This window comes from Entelurus aequoreus, linkage group LG11, assembly GCF_033978785.1.
Source record: "Entelurus aequoreus isolate RoL-2023_Sb linkage group LG11, RoL_Eaeq_v1.1, whole genome shotgun sequence".
NCBI lineage: Eukaryota > Metazoa > Chordata > Actinopteri > Syngnathiformes > Syngnathidae > Entelurus > Entelurus aequoreus.
In genome coordinates, this window is record NC_084741.1 from 41,436,929 (window position 1) to 41,456,153 (window position 19,225).

The 19,225-nt window shown below is 36.5% G+C and overlaps 1 protein-coding gene across 3 annotated transcripts in view; it reads right to left on the reverse strand.

The window, feature by feature from the left end:
* Positions 1 to 11,174: 11,174 nt before the first annotated feature.
* The window catches only part of mon2 (MON2 homolog, regulator of endosome-to-Golgi trafficking), a 68,342-nt gene continuing 60,291 nt past the window's right edge, over positions 11,175 to 19,225 (reverse strand). For 2 of the 3 annotated variants that reach the window (XM_062063287.1, XM_062063285.1), the window contains 6 exons: positions 18,025 to 18,215; positions 15,843 to 15,903; positions 15,631 to 15,754; positions 15,205 to 15,412; positions 13,052 to 13,134; positions 11,176 to 11,949 (listed from right to left, as the gene is read on the reverse strand). In XM_062063287.1, the coding sequence (XP_061919271.1) occupies positions 11,783 to 11,949; positions 13,052 to 13,134; positions 15,205 to 15,412; positions 15,631 to 15,754; positions 15,843 to 15,903; positions 18,025 to 18,215 (834 nt within the window). In that variant the 3' untranslated portion in view covers positions 11,176 to 11,782. Of the gene's footprint in view, positions 11,950 to 13,051; positions 13,135 to 15,204; positions 15,413 to 15,630; positions 15,755 to 15,842; positions 15,904 to 18,024; positions 18,216 to 19,225 lie in introns of all 3 variants that reach the window. The other variant, XM_062063286.1, reaches the window with a different exon arrangement.

A 19,225-nucleotide genomic window follows, 5' to 3' on the forward strand; every position in this document is an offset into this window, starting at 1 on the left:
TATATATATATATATATATATATATATAGAGCATTCTATTTTAGTCAGTTTATTGAGTTTACAACCCACTGGCGTTGATTTGTACTGTTTTTGTACTTATTTAGAATATTATTTCTCGATTATTTGTAAATATGGCAGTTTATAAATAAAGGTTTATAAAATTTTTAAAAAAGGTTTTCTCACACATTAATCATGATCAACTAAAACGGAGCATGAAATAACACAAATTGCGGACTATGTATAGATGATACATATACATCGTATTAAGACATGAAAATGTTATTTGTGTGAATGTTGATTCAAAATAATGTAGCGTCCAGAAGTCACTTTTATTGCCAACAATACTTCCGCATTCTCTACCAATCACATTTATAGCGCGGTGCGTTCACGAACATGGGAACTCTGATTTTTGCATTAACATGAGCACGTCCGTGTACTAGTTTTTTGTTTAAAAAAAACATATAATCAAACACAAAACTTTGAGTCAGTTGTTTTGTAGACGACAAACTATATTATTAGTTAATAGTATCAAAATTATAATTAATTTCTCTTATGGTACCCATTAGGCTGAATCTGGTATCTTGGGTACTAAATGTGTTTCATGGGTGCTGCTAGGATCAGTGGTTCCAACACATGGCTCTCCAAGTACCACCATAATCACCTATATTAAAATACACTACTATAGTAGGCCTAAGTATTCATTAAAAACAAGGCAACTGTTTTATTTAGCAAGTATATTGAACATTTTTGGCCACTGTAACATTACAGTTTGAACAATAACATTGAACATTTAATTACGCTATAATTTGGCATATCACTAGATGGCTGACTTGCTGACAAAAGTTCCTTGACCTCCTAGTGGCTGTGAGCGGTGTAGTTTCATGACACTAAACTAAAAACATTTATATTATTGTGATATTCCTGCTAGTGATTAGCACAGTAGTTGCCAGCTAGTTAATGGTGTTGCTATCCTGTATTCTTTGAATAAATTAGTATTAATAAGGTACCTTTAGGACCAGTTTCATTCAAAACTAAGTGTTATTATGCAAGTCGGGGGTCCAAGTTTCCTCAGTTTGGGGGTCCAAGGCCTGCTTAAAGGGGACATCATGAAATAGTATCTATCATAACTACACAATAAATAATTGAAGAGCATTTTCAAAAGTCATTAAACTCTTTCCAAGTGTCGCGCTAGGACTTTTGGAATTTTACCTATCATTCACAATCTTTATGAAAGACAAGAACGTTTTTTTTATTGCATCCTAAATAGTAAATAAATGCGATCAAAAGTCAGCTTACAATGGAGCCTATGAGTCGCTCAATTCTGCCTACAAAGCCCTTAAAAAAAGCATCCACGCACCCCCATTAAGGTTTTATATACATGATGTAAGTGTATATGTAATGTAGAACATTTATAATAACATTTAATATTCATGTATTTTGATTATTTTAAGCAAATGTGGCACATTAATTTCCAAAAAACATCAATGTTTGCTTTTTTTTCCCTTCATTACTGAGTATTACACTGCAGACTATATGAGAGCCAACAAACATGATAAAACACCACTTACTGTACAACGTCTGCTGTCATTTGGATGCCGACTGCTATGGTGTTCATATATTCCCATTTAGATGAAGGATTCATTATTATAATCCTCGCAAAGGGTGATGGATCCAAGCGTCTTTTTGTGTCATTCTCACCATTTTCGGGTCTTAATTGGCTGTCAAAGTGTACCAACTTTTCGGAATACATCCTCATCCTCCTACTATCCAGGTGAGAGGCATGATCTATGATTTACAACAAAGTTTGATGATCGAGGAAGCGAGGAGTAAACAAAGGCAAGGTAGTGATCACGGTGCCGCTATAAGTTTGTCTGCGTTAGCACTTATAATAACAATACCACTAATATTTGGTTAATATTTAAGTCACAAAATGTAAATGCAGTATTGTTGGCGGTTTTTTGGATGTCTATTTATTGGATTGTATGGGCTTAAAGAGGACCTCCCATCGGCTCCGCTGTAAAGTTTATTTACGAGTTAGAATGCAGTCAAAAAAATCCACCAGTCATGTCTTTCATGATTGTGAACCATAGGCAATTTTTTAAAAAGGTGCACTTCCCCTTTAAGGATTTTTAATCTTCTGAACATTCTTGTGTCACGCAAGCCAATCGGGGAAAAGGGTTGCATGTACTGCTAAACAAAGGCCACATAATAAAGCAGCATATAAAAAACTACTGCATTCCTTTGATTTGAGTGTTTTGTGTCATAAAAGTTTAATTTTCTTTCATGACTTTTAAATGTTTAGAAAATGTTTGATGAAGACAGCTTGACCCTGGAACAGATCATTCCTCATCAAAGCTGTGAGACAGACAATTGCTTCCAACACACACACACACACACACACACACACAGAGATGACCTTTACACATGTGTTGTCGCGTCTGATACTACCTTTCCATGTTGGTGTTTTTCGCTAATGAAAGAACTTCCTCTCGAGTGTGGAAAGCGTCAACACTATCGGCTCAGATGCTGGTGGGCCCAAGGTGTGGCGTGCAACCATCGCACCAGCAAGCGTCAACTCGTAAATGTTACATCTTGTAAAAGGTCACATTCTATATCAAGTTCCTCTTTTTACCCTCAGACCTCAAAACACTGGCGGCCATTAAAGTATACCACAAATGTAATAAGTTAGTAAGTTGATGGTAAAAATGTAATAAGTTGATAGGAAACATTTAATAAGTTGATAGTAAAATTTAATAAGTTAATGATTTGACAACAAAAATGTATTAATAGTAGGGCTGGACGATATGGCCTTTTATTAATATCTCGATATTTTTAGGCCATGTGATATACACGATATATATCTCCATATTTTGCCTTAGCCTTGAATGAACACTTGATGCATATAATCACAGCAGTATGATGATTCTATGTGTCTACATTAAAACATTCTTATTCATACTGCATTAATATATGCTCATTTTAAACTTTCAAGCAGAGAGGGAAATCACAATTAAGCTAATTGACCAAAACTGTATTTATTAAACAGTTAATAAGCAGTGGCACAAACATTCATGTCATTTCAAAACAGAAAGTGCAAGATTGTCAGAGACATTTTGTGCATGATGTCACTAAGATGACATATCAATACAACACTAAATTTAAAGTACTTTTTGTACAGAACGCCACTACAATTGTTTTAAACAAATAGTGCACTTTTGTGAATGATGTCACTAAGATGACAAATCAAAACAACACTAAATTAAAGTGCACTTTTTGTCCAGAACGCCACTACAATATTTTAAAACATATGTCACACAAGATATTTAAAAAACTATACAATAAAAATGAGCTGCATAATAGGAAATCAAATAGTGTATGTCTTTCGCTATGTGGTAGGTTACTGCGGACGTTATTTCCTTACGTTGTTGACTATTTTTTTCATACGGTGTTGATGTGGAAATAGTTGCTTTGGCATTTTGTTGGTGTGGCACCGGCCGAGATGTCGACATGCAGAGTTTCAAGCATTCTTCATTCTTCGTCAGTCTACCCCAGGGCAGCTGTGGCTATGAAAGTAGCTTACCACCACCAGGTGTGAATGAATGATGGGTTTTTAACATGTAAAGCGACTTTGGGTACTTAGAAAAGCGCTATATAAATCCCAGGTATTATTATTATTATTATCTAGCGGGTGACTTTTCAAATGATGCTACAAATTAGTAGAGCTGCTACTTTTTGTAGCAACGCTTTTGCCGCATACTTGACATATTACAGTTGTCTGTTCAACATCTTCCAGCTTGAAGCCAAACCACCGCCAGACGATGGACCCCGTGCTGTTTTTCTTGGGAATTAATTATTCCTTCATTTGTTACCAGATTCGCATCTTCTCTCTCTCGTATTATCACTCCGCTTGCACCAAAGCTAACGTTACCCATTCTGCTACCTCTCTGCTGGGCGAGGGTGTATGACGTTGCACGCGTGACAGTATGTGACGTATGTAAGAAGGTGCGCTTGTTTTATGTCTCTGTGAGAAGGAGAGACATGAGAGAGAAGAGCCTGTAGTTTAATGTCCAGCTAAAAGCAACTGCGTGAGAACTTATTCTCGAATACTCACCATAGTCATTTTCTACATCGCAGAGACAAACCCGCGATATATTGAGTATATTCGATAAATCGTCCAGCCCTAATTAATAGTAAAAAATGTATCAAGTTAATAGTGAATTTTTTTATAAATTAGTAAGTTGAGAATACAAATGTAAAGTTGATAGTAAAATGTAATAAATTGAGTTGATGGTAAAAATTTAATAAATTGATAGTAACAATGCAATGTTAAAAGTAAAAATAAGTTAAGTTGATAATAAAATGTAATTAATTACTAAGTTGATAGTAAAAATGTAATGTTAATAGTAAAAATAATAAATTAAGTTGATAATAAAATGTAAGATATTAATAAGTTGATAGTAAACATGGAATGTTAATAGTAAAATTAATAAGTTGATAAAGAAATGTAATAAATTAGTAAGTTGTGAATTCAAATGTAATACATTGATAGTAAATTGTAATAAGTTCATTGTAAAAAAGTTATACGATACTATATTGGTAGTACAAATGTAATAGTAAAATTATGAGTTCATAGTAAAAATGTATTAAGTGAAGATTACATTTTTCTTACTAACTTACATTTGTACTGAGTTAATAATGAAACTGTCATAAGTTAATACGAAAAAATAAGTTGATAGCACAAACATATTACGTTGATAGCACAAATGTAATGAGTTGATAGTAAAACTGTCATCAGTTAATAGTAAAACTGTCATAAATTAATAAGAAAAAGTAATAAGTTGATAGTACAAACATTAAGTTAATAGTAAAACTGTCATAAGTTAATAGTAAAACTGTCATAAATTAATAGTAAACTATCATAAGTTAATAAGAAAATAGTAAAACTGTAATAAGAAAAAGTAATAAGTTAATAGTAAAACTGTCATAAGTTAATAGGAAAAGTAATAAGTTGATAGTACAAACGTACAAAGTTGATAGTAAAACTGTAATAAGTTAATAAAAAAAAGTAATATGCTGAGAATAAAAATGTAATACGTTGATAGTAAAAATGTAAGTTGAAAAGTAGTCCCTCACTTTGACTGAAAGTTTCATAATCAAGCGGTCAAACAAAGAATCCTGTATGTCAGCAACTCAGTCTTTGGACTTATTTTTTTAAATAAGTGGGGCCAAAGAAAGTTGTGAGTTCTAGCATTTTGATGAAGGTGAGAAAAAGTCGATTAAGAACAAAATGTGGAATTTGGGTGGCTTCCCCCAATGTCTTAAAAAGTAAATGATGTTAAATGTTTTGTTTAAACATTTCACTTATTTTATATCAAACATTTATAATATTGACTGTTAGCTGCGCCCCTCTGAGGTCAAACATAACCGCCATTTGGCTCTCAATGAAGACCAGTTTGACACCTGTTCTTTTCATATGGTTCTCAAACTTTTGTCACCGAGTACCACCTCAGAAAAAACAACTTGCATCTCCAAGTACCACCATTAAAATACAGTAGCGCAGTAGGCCTAAGTGTTCATTAAAAACGAGGCAGAGTTTTTATTCAGCAAGTCTTTAATATTTGTGGCCACTGAAACATGACACCGTTTGAACAGTAACACTGTGTTGGGATATTTAATGGAGTCTTTGGTAGACTTGTTTGAGAATGACTGATATACTATAATCAGACTTTTTTCAGCTCCTATACCACACACCTCGTAATAGAATGGAATTTTTAAAATGACATTTCTTTGGTTTAGTTCCAGTCAGTGGGCCCAAATCGGTCCCGGGGGTACTAGTGGGAGTATGTAAGCGAACAACGAACCAAATATGCAGAATGTCCTCATTTGCCGTCCCAGCAGTCTCTCCCGGGTTAAGACGCCATCTCATCTCATTATTTATTCCACGGGGGCCACCCTTCCCCCGCGCTAATGTGCTGCGTAGGTGCCAGATGCCGCCGGGCAGCAGACGAGGGCATTTCGGAACACACGACCTCCATCGACAGGCACACTGGCTTGACCCCCGCGAGGACACGGCCGACGCCAGCGGCGGCAGGAGAGACGCCGCGCGGTCATGTGGTCTGCGACTCCAGCAAAGCAGAGGCTCGCCAGACTTAGCGAAATAATCCGATTATTACATCGTTTGCCGCGTTGCCCTCGCATCACGACAGGGCTCGCATGGATGAGAGTACAGCTGGGACGTTCGCCAACGAGTAGTCTTTTGAACGGCTCTTTTGAGAGAACGATGAGATCAGATTCCTTACACACCTGCGTGCCACCCGACTGGCAACTGGACAACAAAAGTTACATAAAAATTAGCAGCATGTGGATTAACTTTTTTTTTTAAATAAAACATTTATACAAGGGCTGCAACTAACAACTAATTTGATAATCGATTAATCTGTCGATTATTACTTTGATTAATCGATTAATAATCGGATAAAAGAGACAAACTACATTGCTATCCTTTCCAGTATTTTATTGGAAAAAAACAGAATACTGGCACCATACTTATTTTGATTATTGTTTCTCAGCTGTTTGTAAATGTTGCAATATAAAGGTTTATAAAAATTTAAAAAAGTAGCCTCTGCGCATGCGCATAGCATAGATCCAACGAATTGATGCCAAAATTAAATCGCCAACTATTTTTATAATCGATTAGTTGTTGCAGCCCTATTGTATACATAAAAAAATATACATTTTCAAAATTTAATTGTGAAAAAATTTTTCATTTATAATTGAATTCACTTTTTATTTTAAATTTTAATTTAAATTGTATTTAAATGTTATTTTAATTTATACCTGCATTGTCCATTCCATCCTTACACTTTTCATCATTGTAACTGAGCTACTGTGTTGAACAATTTCCCTTGTGGATCATTAAAGTTTGTCTAAGTCTAAAGCAGTGGTGTCCAAAGCACGGCCCATAGCTAATTTTTTTAACGGCCCACCGTGCAATCGTTAAGCATTTTAATTAATATTAGCATGCTAGCTATTTTGCGTCAAATATGTTACATGTTAGCTTTTTTTTTTAAAGCTATTATTGTAGGTATACACCTCAGTCATATTTTGGTACTTGATGCATGCTAGCATTTTGAACAAATGTTTGAAGTACACAGTAATATTTTGGCACTATACACACGTACAGTTAGCATTTTAGTATGCTACCTTTAAAACACTTGTTAAATAGTGTTGTATATTTTGGTATTTCACTAATGCCAACTGTAAGCATTAGGGCTGCGAATCTTAGGGTGTCCCACGATTCGATTCAATATCGATTCTTGGGGTCACAATTCCATTCTGAATCCATTTTTTTTCAATTCAACGCGATTCTCGGTTCAAAAACGATTTTTTCCCCCGATTCTCTATTCATTCAATACATAGGATTTCAGCAGGATCTACCCCAGTCTGCTGACATGCAAGCAGAGTAGTAGATTTTTGTAAAAAGCTTTTATAATTGTAAAGGACAATGTTTTATCAACTGATTGCAATAATGTAAATTTGTTTTAACTATTAAATGAACCAAAAATATGACTTATTTTATTTTTGTGAAAATATTGGACACAGTGTGTTGTCAATCTTATGAGATGCGATGCAAGTGTAAGCCACTGTGACACTATTGTTCTTTTTTTTTTATTTTTATAAATGTCTAATGATAATGTCAATGAGGGATTTTTAATCACTGCTATGTTGAAATTTAAACTAATATTGATACTGTTGATAATATTCATTATTGTTTCACTACTTTTTGGTTTGTGTCTCCTCTCAATTGCTCTGTTTATTGCAATCCAATTTGGAATTGGATTGCATTGTTATGGTATTGCTGTGTATTGTTTTGTTGGATTGATTAATAAAAAAATATATAAAAAAATAAAAATGAGAATCGATTCTGAATCACACAACGTGATAATCGCGATTCGAATTCGAATCGATTTTTTCCCACACCCCTAGTAAACATGCTATTGTTATAAAAGGTAGCATGCTAAGTTTTATTTTTATAGCTTAATTCTGTCCATACTGTCACTTGACAATATCTGGCCAGCATGCTAACCGTTAGCATCCACACAAAATTTCTGCCATTTTCGAGTTCTTCCACAGAAATCTGCATATTGGTTTTGAAAGTAAAAACTACCAAAATGGCTGCCGCATCCTTTCATTAAATCAGTGTGAGGCCCTCAGTGGAAAAATTTAATACCCCATAGTTTACACGTACACACACAAGATATGCTACAATCATTATGTACTCAATTGTATATCTGTTAATGAATTTTATTTTAACTTAGCGTATTTTTTTCTCTTTTTAATATTTATGATGTCACCGCCTTATGGAATGTTTACAATGAAAACAAAAAAATATAGCCAATATTTCAGATTTATAAAAATCCCCACCAATAGTGTAATATTTGTGTAAATCACATTATTTTGATCTACAGCTTGATAATAGAAAATACATTTAATAACGGCTCTTCGAAAGGCAAAATACTGCTCCTTTCAAAAGAGCCATGACTCCGATCTCTAGATGAAAGGACATGAAGGAGGGCCGTGAAGGCAGCATTGTGAGATACCTTTGTGGGCAGCTCAGGCCACGTCACTAGTCTCCACATAGCAACAGCAACGTTGACCTACATGCTTCCATTCTGCCACGCTACACACACACACACGATGGCGTGCTGCATAAATTACACACTCAGGACAGGTCATGAATCACTCCACCATTTTGGAGGCGCATTTTAACCCTTAAAAAGGAAAAAAACGAACAAGAACTAATTTTCCCCACGGCCCGTGAACTACTTTATTTGACCAAATAGTGCCCGAGATAAAAAATTAAAAAAAACGCAACCACAAGTCATCTACGGTTAAAATTAATCGAATTTAATACACACACACACGACACAGCGTCATCTTAAAGTGAGAAAATTGCCGTTTATAGTTATTATTTTACCTGAAGAGAGCGTGAAAAGGCGGAAGGACACAGTTGCTGGTTCCCGGGCTTGGCTAGCAGCAGCGCGAGGCACTAGCACTAGCAAGGCAGTAGCTTGCGCAGTCATCTCCATAGCGGGCACAGTCACAACCCAAACAACAGCACAAACTACTACCTCAGCCAGTACGCAGCCAGCAACAACCACCAAAAAAAAGGAAGAAAAACATGTCAAAGTGGAACAAAAAAAAACACACATTTTCTTCTTTTTCTGCGTAGCCTTGAGAGAGGACCGTTGGTCCTCGTTGTTGAGAATGTGACTTCGCGCTCGTGCACGGACTTGAAATAGAAAGCGAAGCCCCGCCCACTCAGAAGTGCTCCACCCCGCCCCCCCATGTGGCCACCTCACATAACCCACACTGGGGGGTGTTCAAGTGCACTACTGTTGCTGATTGTTTCAGCAGCAGCAATAACTGACTGATTAAAGTCCATCCATTTCTACCGCTTGGTGTATTTTTCCCGAAAGCCTTATTTTTACACTGAATATTTGTAACTGAATTTTTTGCGTTCGAAATTTGTAAACTGTTTTTTTTTAATTATTTTTTTTACATCAAATTGTGCTGACCATTTAATTGAATAACAATTTGTGAGCAAAATTTGCGGGTTTAATTTTTTTTTTTTTTTTTATACATCCATACATTTTTTACCGCTTGTCCCTTTCGGGGTGTGTTTTACAATTCAGTGTCTAAAAAGTCAGTGCAGAAATAGCCTTGGCTTCAAAACTCAAGACTCACTTCCGGTAAATTAAGACTGAAGCAGTAGTTCCTGTCTCAGAACCAGCCAGTGAGGTGTCAGGTTTTCAGTCACGTGACACGGGTTAACCGGAAGAAAGTCTTGGGTTTGGAAGCAACGAATATTTCTAACTAATTTGCAAACTAAATATTAAAAAAAAAAAAAACATTTGCTTCCAATGAAATTGTCACAATTTGATCAGTTAAAATCAGTTCATAAAATTCAAACGCACGAAAATCAGTTACATAGGTGTCGAACTAAAAAGCTTTTATAATAAAGACAGGACTTAACCTCCATAGAATTGTACAACAGGGGTGGAAATTTTGGGGTCGATCCAATACCAAGTAATTACAGGGCTAATATCGACGATACCGATACTTTTGACTTGAAATGTCATGATCTTTGAATAACTTAATGAATTAGCTTCTAACTAGTTGATTATGATTTTGAGATCACAGGAAAATTATATTATGCAACAACAAAACATGTTTTTTTATATTCATACAACAATCTAAAACAATGTACTAGTATATAAATGAAAAATATTTTTCTTATTGCAATCTACTATGCACACACAAAAAGTCACCATTACAGGGTTTCTGCAGGTATCAGCAAATTCTAATTTAATGCTTTCAATGCCACTCAAAGCAAATGTCCTACTGCAGATGGTGAAAACCTTAACATTTTGTATAGACACAATTGTAAGTATTTGACGATGATAATCTTTAATAGTTTAAAAGTTTACAATATTTTTTACTCTGTTGATTACAATTAGCTCACAAGGCCATATAATCTGATCATTTATTGTTCTGGAGTGGTAGCAGCAGCTGGCAGTTGTGGTGGCGACAGCAATGGTTGCTTTGTTGGTCACATCAGAGAAATTAAAATCGCCGTCTTGTGATTGGCTAATACATGTGCGACTTCACCGCATTACATTTTCTAATGCCGCTGGACATCGAATTTAATGTTTTTTTTAATGTAATTTGAGGCCCTAATTTTCGCAAAATTTGTTAAATGACTTAATGACCCACGGAAACCCTGTATTTCAGATGAAGAAAACAACAAAAATACACACGAGTACTAAAATGTAATCAAACAATAAAATAATTACCATTACATGCTGATGTTTGTGAAAACCATAATTAGTAATAAAGGGAGGGTGAGGGGCAAAGTATGCCTGAGTGAGCAGCAGCGCCACAAAGCTGACACTGACAGACTAGAAAAGACGCTGCTGTTGCATAAAGGGAAAGTTGAGTAATTTTCTTGATGTATAGAAGAAAATCTGCGACAAGAGTATTGATCCCATCACACTGGTATCAATATGATACCAATAGCCACCTTAGCATTGATGATATTGATATTTGGATCAATATGCCCAGCCCTAATGTACAAAGGAAATTGTGATTTTATTTTACAGTGCGTATCACTTTGCACATTTTAGCAATAAACCAGATTTCAATTAATACTTTGGGCACACGTGTATGATTATTTTAACATTTTCTCTCATAGGGAAACACATTTTCTTCTCATACCACTTATAAAAAGCAATCGACACAGAAGAAAACTGTCAGGCACACCCATTGTAGACCTGTCCCATTTATTGACGTGCAACCCTTCACAAGATGGCCGACGAGTGATGACATGGAATGTTGCAGCTCAGATTTGTTTCCTTGCATAAAATCATCACTGTTGAGAATGTTGCAACGGAACCAAAGTGTTCATTTTCAGACCCATAAGGCCCCATCTTTTTCTCTTCCTGTCCCTCCTAATTACATTAACGTTTGTCAAACATTGCGGTCAGTCTGTATATGAAAATGGAGGGAAGAGGATGGGTGGGCGGGGGGTGTAACCAATGACGCGTGGTAGGATGAGGAATCTGATTTGGCCTGAGGGTGGTGCTCTTAAATCTCAGGTCACTTTGGGTCCTCATGGATGGAGCTCACGTGGAGTTCATGTGTGTCCACTTTTAAAGCACATGGATCAAGAAGACACATTCAAGATTTCTTCATCATTTAAAAAAACAACCCCAAAAACATGTCAGGAGTCTCCATTCTGGACCAGCCTGGTCATAGGGGGCTGCATGAAGTCTTTAAAGGGCCCCAGAGCCTCTTTCAGGGCCGAGCTGACCTCCGAGGAGGAGCAGGTAATGCACTCCACCAGCGTGGGGTACAAGGCGATCACCTGAGCCCACGTGCTGTCGTCCACTGCCGAGCAAAGGGAGGGGCACATTATTTTCTCCCCACAGGCGCAGGGCAATGATTTTCACTCCCGAACACAAACATCCTGAAGGGCATTTCCAGGACACAATTTTAATAACATCTCAATTCCATCTTCTGTGGTGGCGGGGAAAGAAAACATTCTCACAATTGGCCTTGTTGGGAAAATATACCGTAAATTCCAGACTATAAGCCGCTACTTTTTTTTCCCTACGCTTTGAACCTTTTGGCCCATAAAACTGTGCGGCTGATTTATGGATTTTTCTTTGCTAATGGCCATAGAGCAAATAGTTTTCACGAAACACATGCAAAAACAATTAAATGGAGTGTTTTTGTTTGTGCAATTGCGCCATCTTTTGGAAGAGTTTGCTCACTGCAGGTGCTGCTGGGTGAATGAATGAATGCCTATAAGTGTTTCCTGCTGTTTAATGATTTGAACCGCAAGTAGAAGTGCCGTTTGGTCTTCTAGCTGTCCATAGCGTTTCTACTTATATGGACTCTTCATTTATCATGCTAAGCAACGTTTGTAAGTTTTACAATATAACTACAACCATTCTTACTTACTTAACCGCCCCATGTGTGATGTCCGTAGGAGTGTTTTCATGCATATTTGTATATAATGAAGCTTGCGTCATTAGCAATAGCTAATATGCTAACACATTTGCGACCGTCTGTGTAAGTATTATTAACTTACAATGGCACTCTTTTTGTATCGTTTCAGTTTCACGAATTCCTCAGTAAACTCCCCAAAATGGCACCGTACAATTATTGAGTTTGTTTAGCTGATTGGAGAGCTAGCTTCTGCATCTAGTGGGTCCATGACGATGACCTCTGTTTTGTTTGATCAGCTGTTTTACTGCCGTGTTACAGGCACTGTTTGGAAACAATTAAGTTATGTAAATAAACATTTACAAAATCTTTCTGTGTAAATATCTCATTTCACAACGTATATATCTTCGGCTTATAGTCCAGTGCGGCTAATATATGGAAGGAAATGTGTTTTTCTTCTAAAAATTTAGTGGGTGCGGTTTATATACAGTGCTCCATGGCCCGGAAAAGAGAAGGAGACGTTGAACATTTTGATACTCACCGTTTTCTGGCTGGGTCTTTTTCAGCGAGTCCATCAACGTACTGATAGCTTTCAGAACAAAGATGATTTCTGTCACTTGTTGCCTAAAGAAGAAAAAGAAAATACATTTGACAAAAAACCCACTATGTTTCATACCATAATCCTCCAAGTTTGGTCCCGTAACCTCACTTGAAATTTCTCACACTGTAACAGAGCCTTCAGTCGACTCAGCACAAGAATTGGTACACACTTTTAGAGGACTGAGAAGAACAATGGAACCTTGATCTACAAAGTCAATTGGTTTAAAAGTCTCTATTGTAGTGAAGGTTTGTACACTTTGAACACAATATAAAATGCTACATAATACTGTATATCAAACACAATAAAGAGCTGTGTTTGAGATACATATTTGTATACACACAAACGCCCACACACACACACCTTTTAAAAGTGTGCTTTTTGAAACTAAAACGGGGACTTTTGTGGAGGCTAGAGCCAATTAATCATATTCACATTGTTTCTTATGGTTATCTCTGCTTCACTATACGAACTTTTCGATTTACGAACCGTGTTCAAGAGCCAAATCGAGGTTCCACTGTACAGTCATAATGTAAAGCATTTATTGTTACAGTTTTACAAATTCCTCAGTAAATTCACCAAATCGTCCCTATGGAGTTATTGAGTCTGTTTAGCTGATTGGAGAGCTAGCTTCCGCAGCTAGTGGGTCCAAACATCCGATTTACTGCCGTGTTACAGATACTGTTTGGAAACAATTAAGGTATGTAAATAAACATTTACAAAATCTTTTTGTGTAAATAATTATATATATATATATATATATATATATATATATATATATATATATATATATATATATATATATATATATATATATATATAATATGTGTATGTATGTGTGGGAAAAAATCACAAGACTATTTCATCTTTACAGGCCTGTTTCATGAGGGGTTTCCTCAATCTTTAGGAGATTTTAATGGAAGCATTCACATACCATGGTTTATATAGGGCACAGAGCGGGTGGGTACAGGCAGGCGTGGGGGCGTGGTGATTGACTCATGTGTTACTAGGAGGTGTTTCCTTCTGTGACGGCATGCTGATACAATTTCGCTGCGCTTGTTGAGGGATGACAACTCTGGACGGTACATGATAAACAGTTTCTCTTTTAAGCATAGGTTGCATCTTTTTGCGAGAATTTGCCATGTTATAGAGTATTCAACATTATTGTCTTTGACAATATATATATATATATATATACATATACATATATATATATACATATATATATATATATATATATATATATATATATATATATATATATATATATATATATATATATATATATATATATATATATATATATATATATATATATATATCAGCGATTACATGCCAACTGGACAATATTTATCATATTTATTCACACAATTAATCCACAATAAAAAGCCTGCACAGCATAGGAGGTAGGAAATGCTGACTCCCACCCCCTTAGCACACTGGGATTCAGCATTACTCCTCTCTAGTCACTTTATACTTTTTACTGTCTTGTTTTCTTTTACATTGCCTCCTAGAGTGGTCTTAGGCCACATTGTATATTGCATATTGTGTATATTGTGTTGTTTTTGTATATTGTGTGGTTTCTTCTTTTTAAAAAAAATGCAAAGCACCTCAGGGAAGCAATCTAAATTTCGTTGGACCTGTACCTGTACTTGCACAATGACAATAAAGATAATTCATTCATTCATTCATTCATTCATATATATATGTGTGTGTGTGTGTGTGTGTGTGTGTGTGTGTGTGTGTGTGTGTGTGTGTGTGTGTTTTTTTGCGGCTTATAGTGCAGTGCGGCTATTATGAAAAAATATATTTTTCTAACATTTATTGGGTGCGGCTTATATACCAGTGCGGTCTATAGTCCGGAAAATACGGTACTTGTCAGTTAAAGTACCAGTGTGCATGGTAGATGTGGGCAGTATGGCAGAGGAAATGTAGATAGCACCCCACAATTCTAAAAACTGCTCATGTTAACCAATTTAATAAAAAGAAAACCTCCTTTAGTTTGTCTTTTGAGGTTACCATCAACCTGTCTTCTCTGTTTAGTTTTAAATTCCCAATATGAAGCATTTTAAGGGAGTTGCGATACAGGGGCGTACCTGGGCAGGGGGCAACGCCCGCTCAGCCGCTCGTCCTCCACGTAGCGCTGTAGGACGTCCTGCGACCGCTTGAGGAGCACGGAGAGCGCCATGCGCGAGATGTAGCCCTCCTGCGGTGTGGACGCCTTGTTGCTGAAGGAGAACTGCAGCAGCGTCTCAAAGCACACCTTGGAAAAGCCCTCCCGCATCCGTACGTCGATCTCGGCTTCTGTCAAAAGACACCATTATTGTGCTACTTTTTGTTGTATTTTTTAATACAAATAAAAACATATTAAAGACTGTTAACCAAAGATTCTCTGAGATTGAACTCAAGTGAAATGTTCCTTGGCTGAAATATTTGTGTTTAACTAGATGACAGTATTTGCAAAACATTTCTTCGGTTGTACTTGTAAGGAGTTTGAGAACCAATGTTGCATGGCGCCCTACCTGTGAATGAAGGCGACTGTGAGTGGATGGAGCCTTTATTGAGCATGGCCATGACTTGGCCCACAAAGTCTTTGGGGATGAAATTGGCAAACGGTAAAATCTCTGTGCTGATCAGCTGGACCACCTAAAAGAAAAACAATACAACAATAAAGCGGACACGAGGGAACATGACAAAAGTCACACTGACGACGTCATTTTTGTTACGTATTTACCTCGACGTCAATGGCTTCATTCTTTTGAAATTCCTGAATGGACAAGTTATCTGGAGGCGAACTGTAAACAACACAAAAGAATAAACCTGATCAATGTGATTGAAATGGCAGCAAACAGCTGTTGACCATTAATTAGTTGGCCCGAGTAGTTTGATACTTGAAGGGGAACTGCTCTTTTTTTTATTTTGCCTATCATTCACAATCCTTACGTAAGACAAGAACACATGTTTTTTGTTTTGTTTTTTAGTAATCTAACTCGCAAATAAAACGCTAGCAAAAGTTAGCTAACAATCAAGGTAATGGGATTCAATCTAATCCGCCTATAAAGCACACTAAAAACCCTTGAAAAACCTCCATCAACGATTTATAAAGACGCTGTAGTATTTATGCATATTCATAATAACACGCGATATATACATTTTTGGGGTCATTTTAAACATACAGCCTGTTAATTTCACAGACGCATCAAAACGTCCGCTATTTCCTTCAACGACAAAACTACTAATGACAGAGATAACAAAGAATACTTTGGGACAAATCCAGAAGCTTATTTTTTCGAGCCTGAATATAAAAAGGAGGATGATCTACAAGTTTTAGAAGCCGAGTGATAAGCAGATCCAGCAAGTATTGCAATTGTTTTATAAGTATTATACTATTGCTAAGTGCAATCGTAGCAGTAAATAGTAAATACTAGTGAAATAAAAAATTATAAATTAATCACCTACTGTACAATGTCTGTTCTCATTAGGAGGCCGACTGATGGGTTGTTTGTATCATCCCGTTTAGATGAATAATTATTAATAATTCTCAGTTAAAAAAAAAAAAAAGGCGAAAATTTTTGTGTCTTTATCACCATGTCCGGGTCTAAGTTTAATACCAAAGTTGACCAATTACTCGGTTTAGGGCCACAACCTTCTACTATACAAATGTGATGAATGATTTATAATTTAGAACTAACTTTTACCAACTAAGAGGCGATGCAGCAGCTCACTGGCTAAGTATGTCAATAGATACATAAGCTACCGTATTTTTCGGACTATAAGTCGCAGTTTTTTTTCATGGTTTGGCCGGGAGTGCGACTTATACTCAGGAGCGACTTATGTGTGAAATTATTAACACATTACCGTAAAATATCAAATAATAGTATTTAGCTCATTCACGTAAGAGACTAGACGTATAAGATTTTATCGGATTTACCGATTAGGAGTGACAGATTGTTTGGTAAACTTGTAGCATGTTCTATATGTTATAGTTATTTGAATGACTCTTACCATAATATGTTACGTTAACATACCAGGCATGTTCTCAGTTGGTTATTTATGCCTCATATAACGTACACTTATTCAGCCTGTTGTTCACTATTCTTTATTCATTTTAAATTGCCTTTAAATGTCTATTATTGGTGTTGGGTTTTATCAAATAAATTTCCCCAAAAAATGCGACTTATACTCCAGTGCGACTTATACTCCGAAAAATACATTAGTTAGCTCTCTGTAATCATGGCAAAAGTAGTTCCTCTGATCAGCTGATAACTATTGTTCATACTAGGTTAATATTCAGCTCACGACATGTAAATGGAGTATTGTTGGCAGTTTTTAAATGTGCTTTTTAGACTGCTTTATTGGTTATTCTTGTCTTGCATAGGGATTGTCAAAGATAGGCAGCATTTTTTTTAAAGTGCAGTTCCCCTTTAAGGCAGTAAATTAAAAAACATGTTGTCACTGGCAATGTTTTTGCAAGTGGGGATGCGGACCCACTTCGGCCCAGAAAAACAGGAGTGATGACATCATGACTATAGTGGACGACAAATTTTATTGTCGACATTTGAACAATCGTTGCAGTCCTCATCATTGGTCAGCAACCATCCAGCGCTAACCCATGGCGACAGGGTAAGCTAACATTAGCATGTGACCTCACATCTTCTCCGAGAGGAGACTGAAGGCAGCAAGAAAATGAAGTGGAGACAATAGGGTATTACACTTTAAGTGTCCTGAGCTACAGCATAGAAACAGGTGAAGCTAATGTTAGCATGTTTGTTTATATTTGTCTTCTCTAACAGTGTATCCTCAAATGATGCAATGGTTGAATCTACTCAACCAATGAGGGACAGGTAGCAGTTTATGTCATGTGACAGACGTGCTTGATTAGATACTTAGAAATAGTTAACGGCGGAAAGGCGTACCTTCTGGTAAAGAGAAAGTCTTCAAAGGCGTTGGCCAGCTCGGGCCACATGGTGTCAAACTTCCCAGAGGAGGAGTGCTGCCGGGCCACTGGCAGCCCGATGGACAGGACCTTGAGCAGGGAGGAGACGGCCAGCTTCCAGGTGCTCTCCGACGGACACGCGTACTTCAGACCCAGTGGCATTCTCAGCGTCTGGAGACGGGAGGAAGGAAAGAATGCTGAGGTTGAAAACTGAAGTTGCTCGAAAATGTGGAACTAAACCATTTCGAAGAACAAGTAAGTGGCATTTAGTATGCACACCAACAACGGACAATTTGGACCTAAACCTGAGTTTGAGAAAAATTTGCCTTAAAAGTAAACACCACAAACATGTTTTTTTTTGTTTTGTTTGTTTTTTTAAAACGCTACAGCTGTGGTACTCAAAAAAATTTCACCAAGTACCTCCTCAGAAAAAGCTCTCCAAGTACCACCATAATGACCAATATTAAAATACAGTAGCATAGTGGCCTACATATTCATTGATAACAAGTCAGAGGTTTTAGTTAACTAGTATATTTAATATTTTTCGCCACTGTAACATTACACAGTTTGAACAGTAACACTGTGTGTTTGAATATATGAAAATAAAACACTGTACTTTAATCAAGTGATTCTTTGCTCTACCACTAGACGAAGCCCGCGTATCAAAGTTTGAGAATACCTGCACTACAGTACCCCATTGGAGAAACACCTGGTTAAATCTTCATTTACATTTTCAGGAGCGCTTTTTTCTCAACAGTCATAAGATTTTACAACACATTAATGTTAATACTGCGATCTGCTTTTTTCCTTCGGGTGCAAACATTTTCGCTCAGTGTGCAATATGTATGTCAAGATAGTGTTTCCGTTTAATCATTTAAACATAGTGCAATCATTTAATGTGCAATATATATATATATGGTAACACTTTAGTATGGGGAACATATTATGTTAATAAGCAACTAATTAATGGTGAATATGTTCCCCATACTAAAGTGTTACCGACTTAATTTAGAGTTATTTGGACACCAGGGGGAACATATAAGGGTTAGGGTTAGGGTTACTAATAAGCAATAATTCTGAGGTTATTGCGGGAATGGCTCACTGGTTGTATAATAAGGCCATGCAGAATAAGGCATTAATAAGTACTTATTAATGACTAATTAAGAGCCAAAGGGACAAGC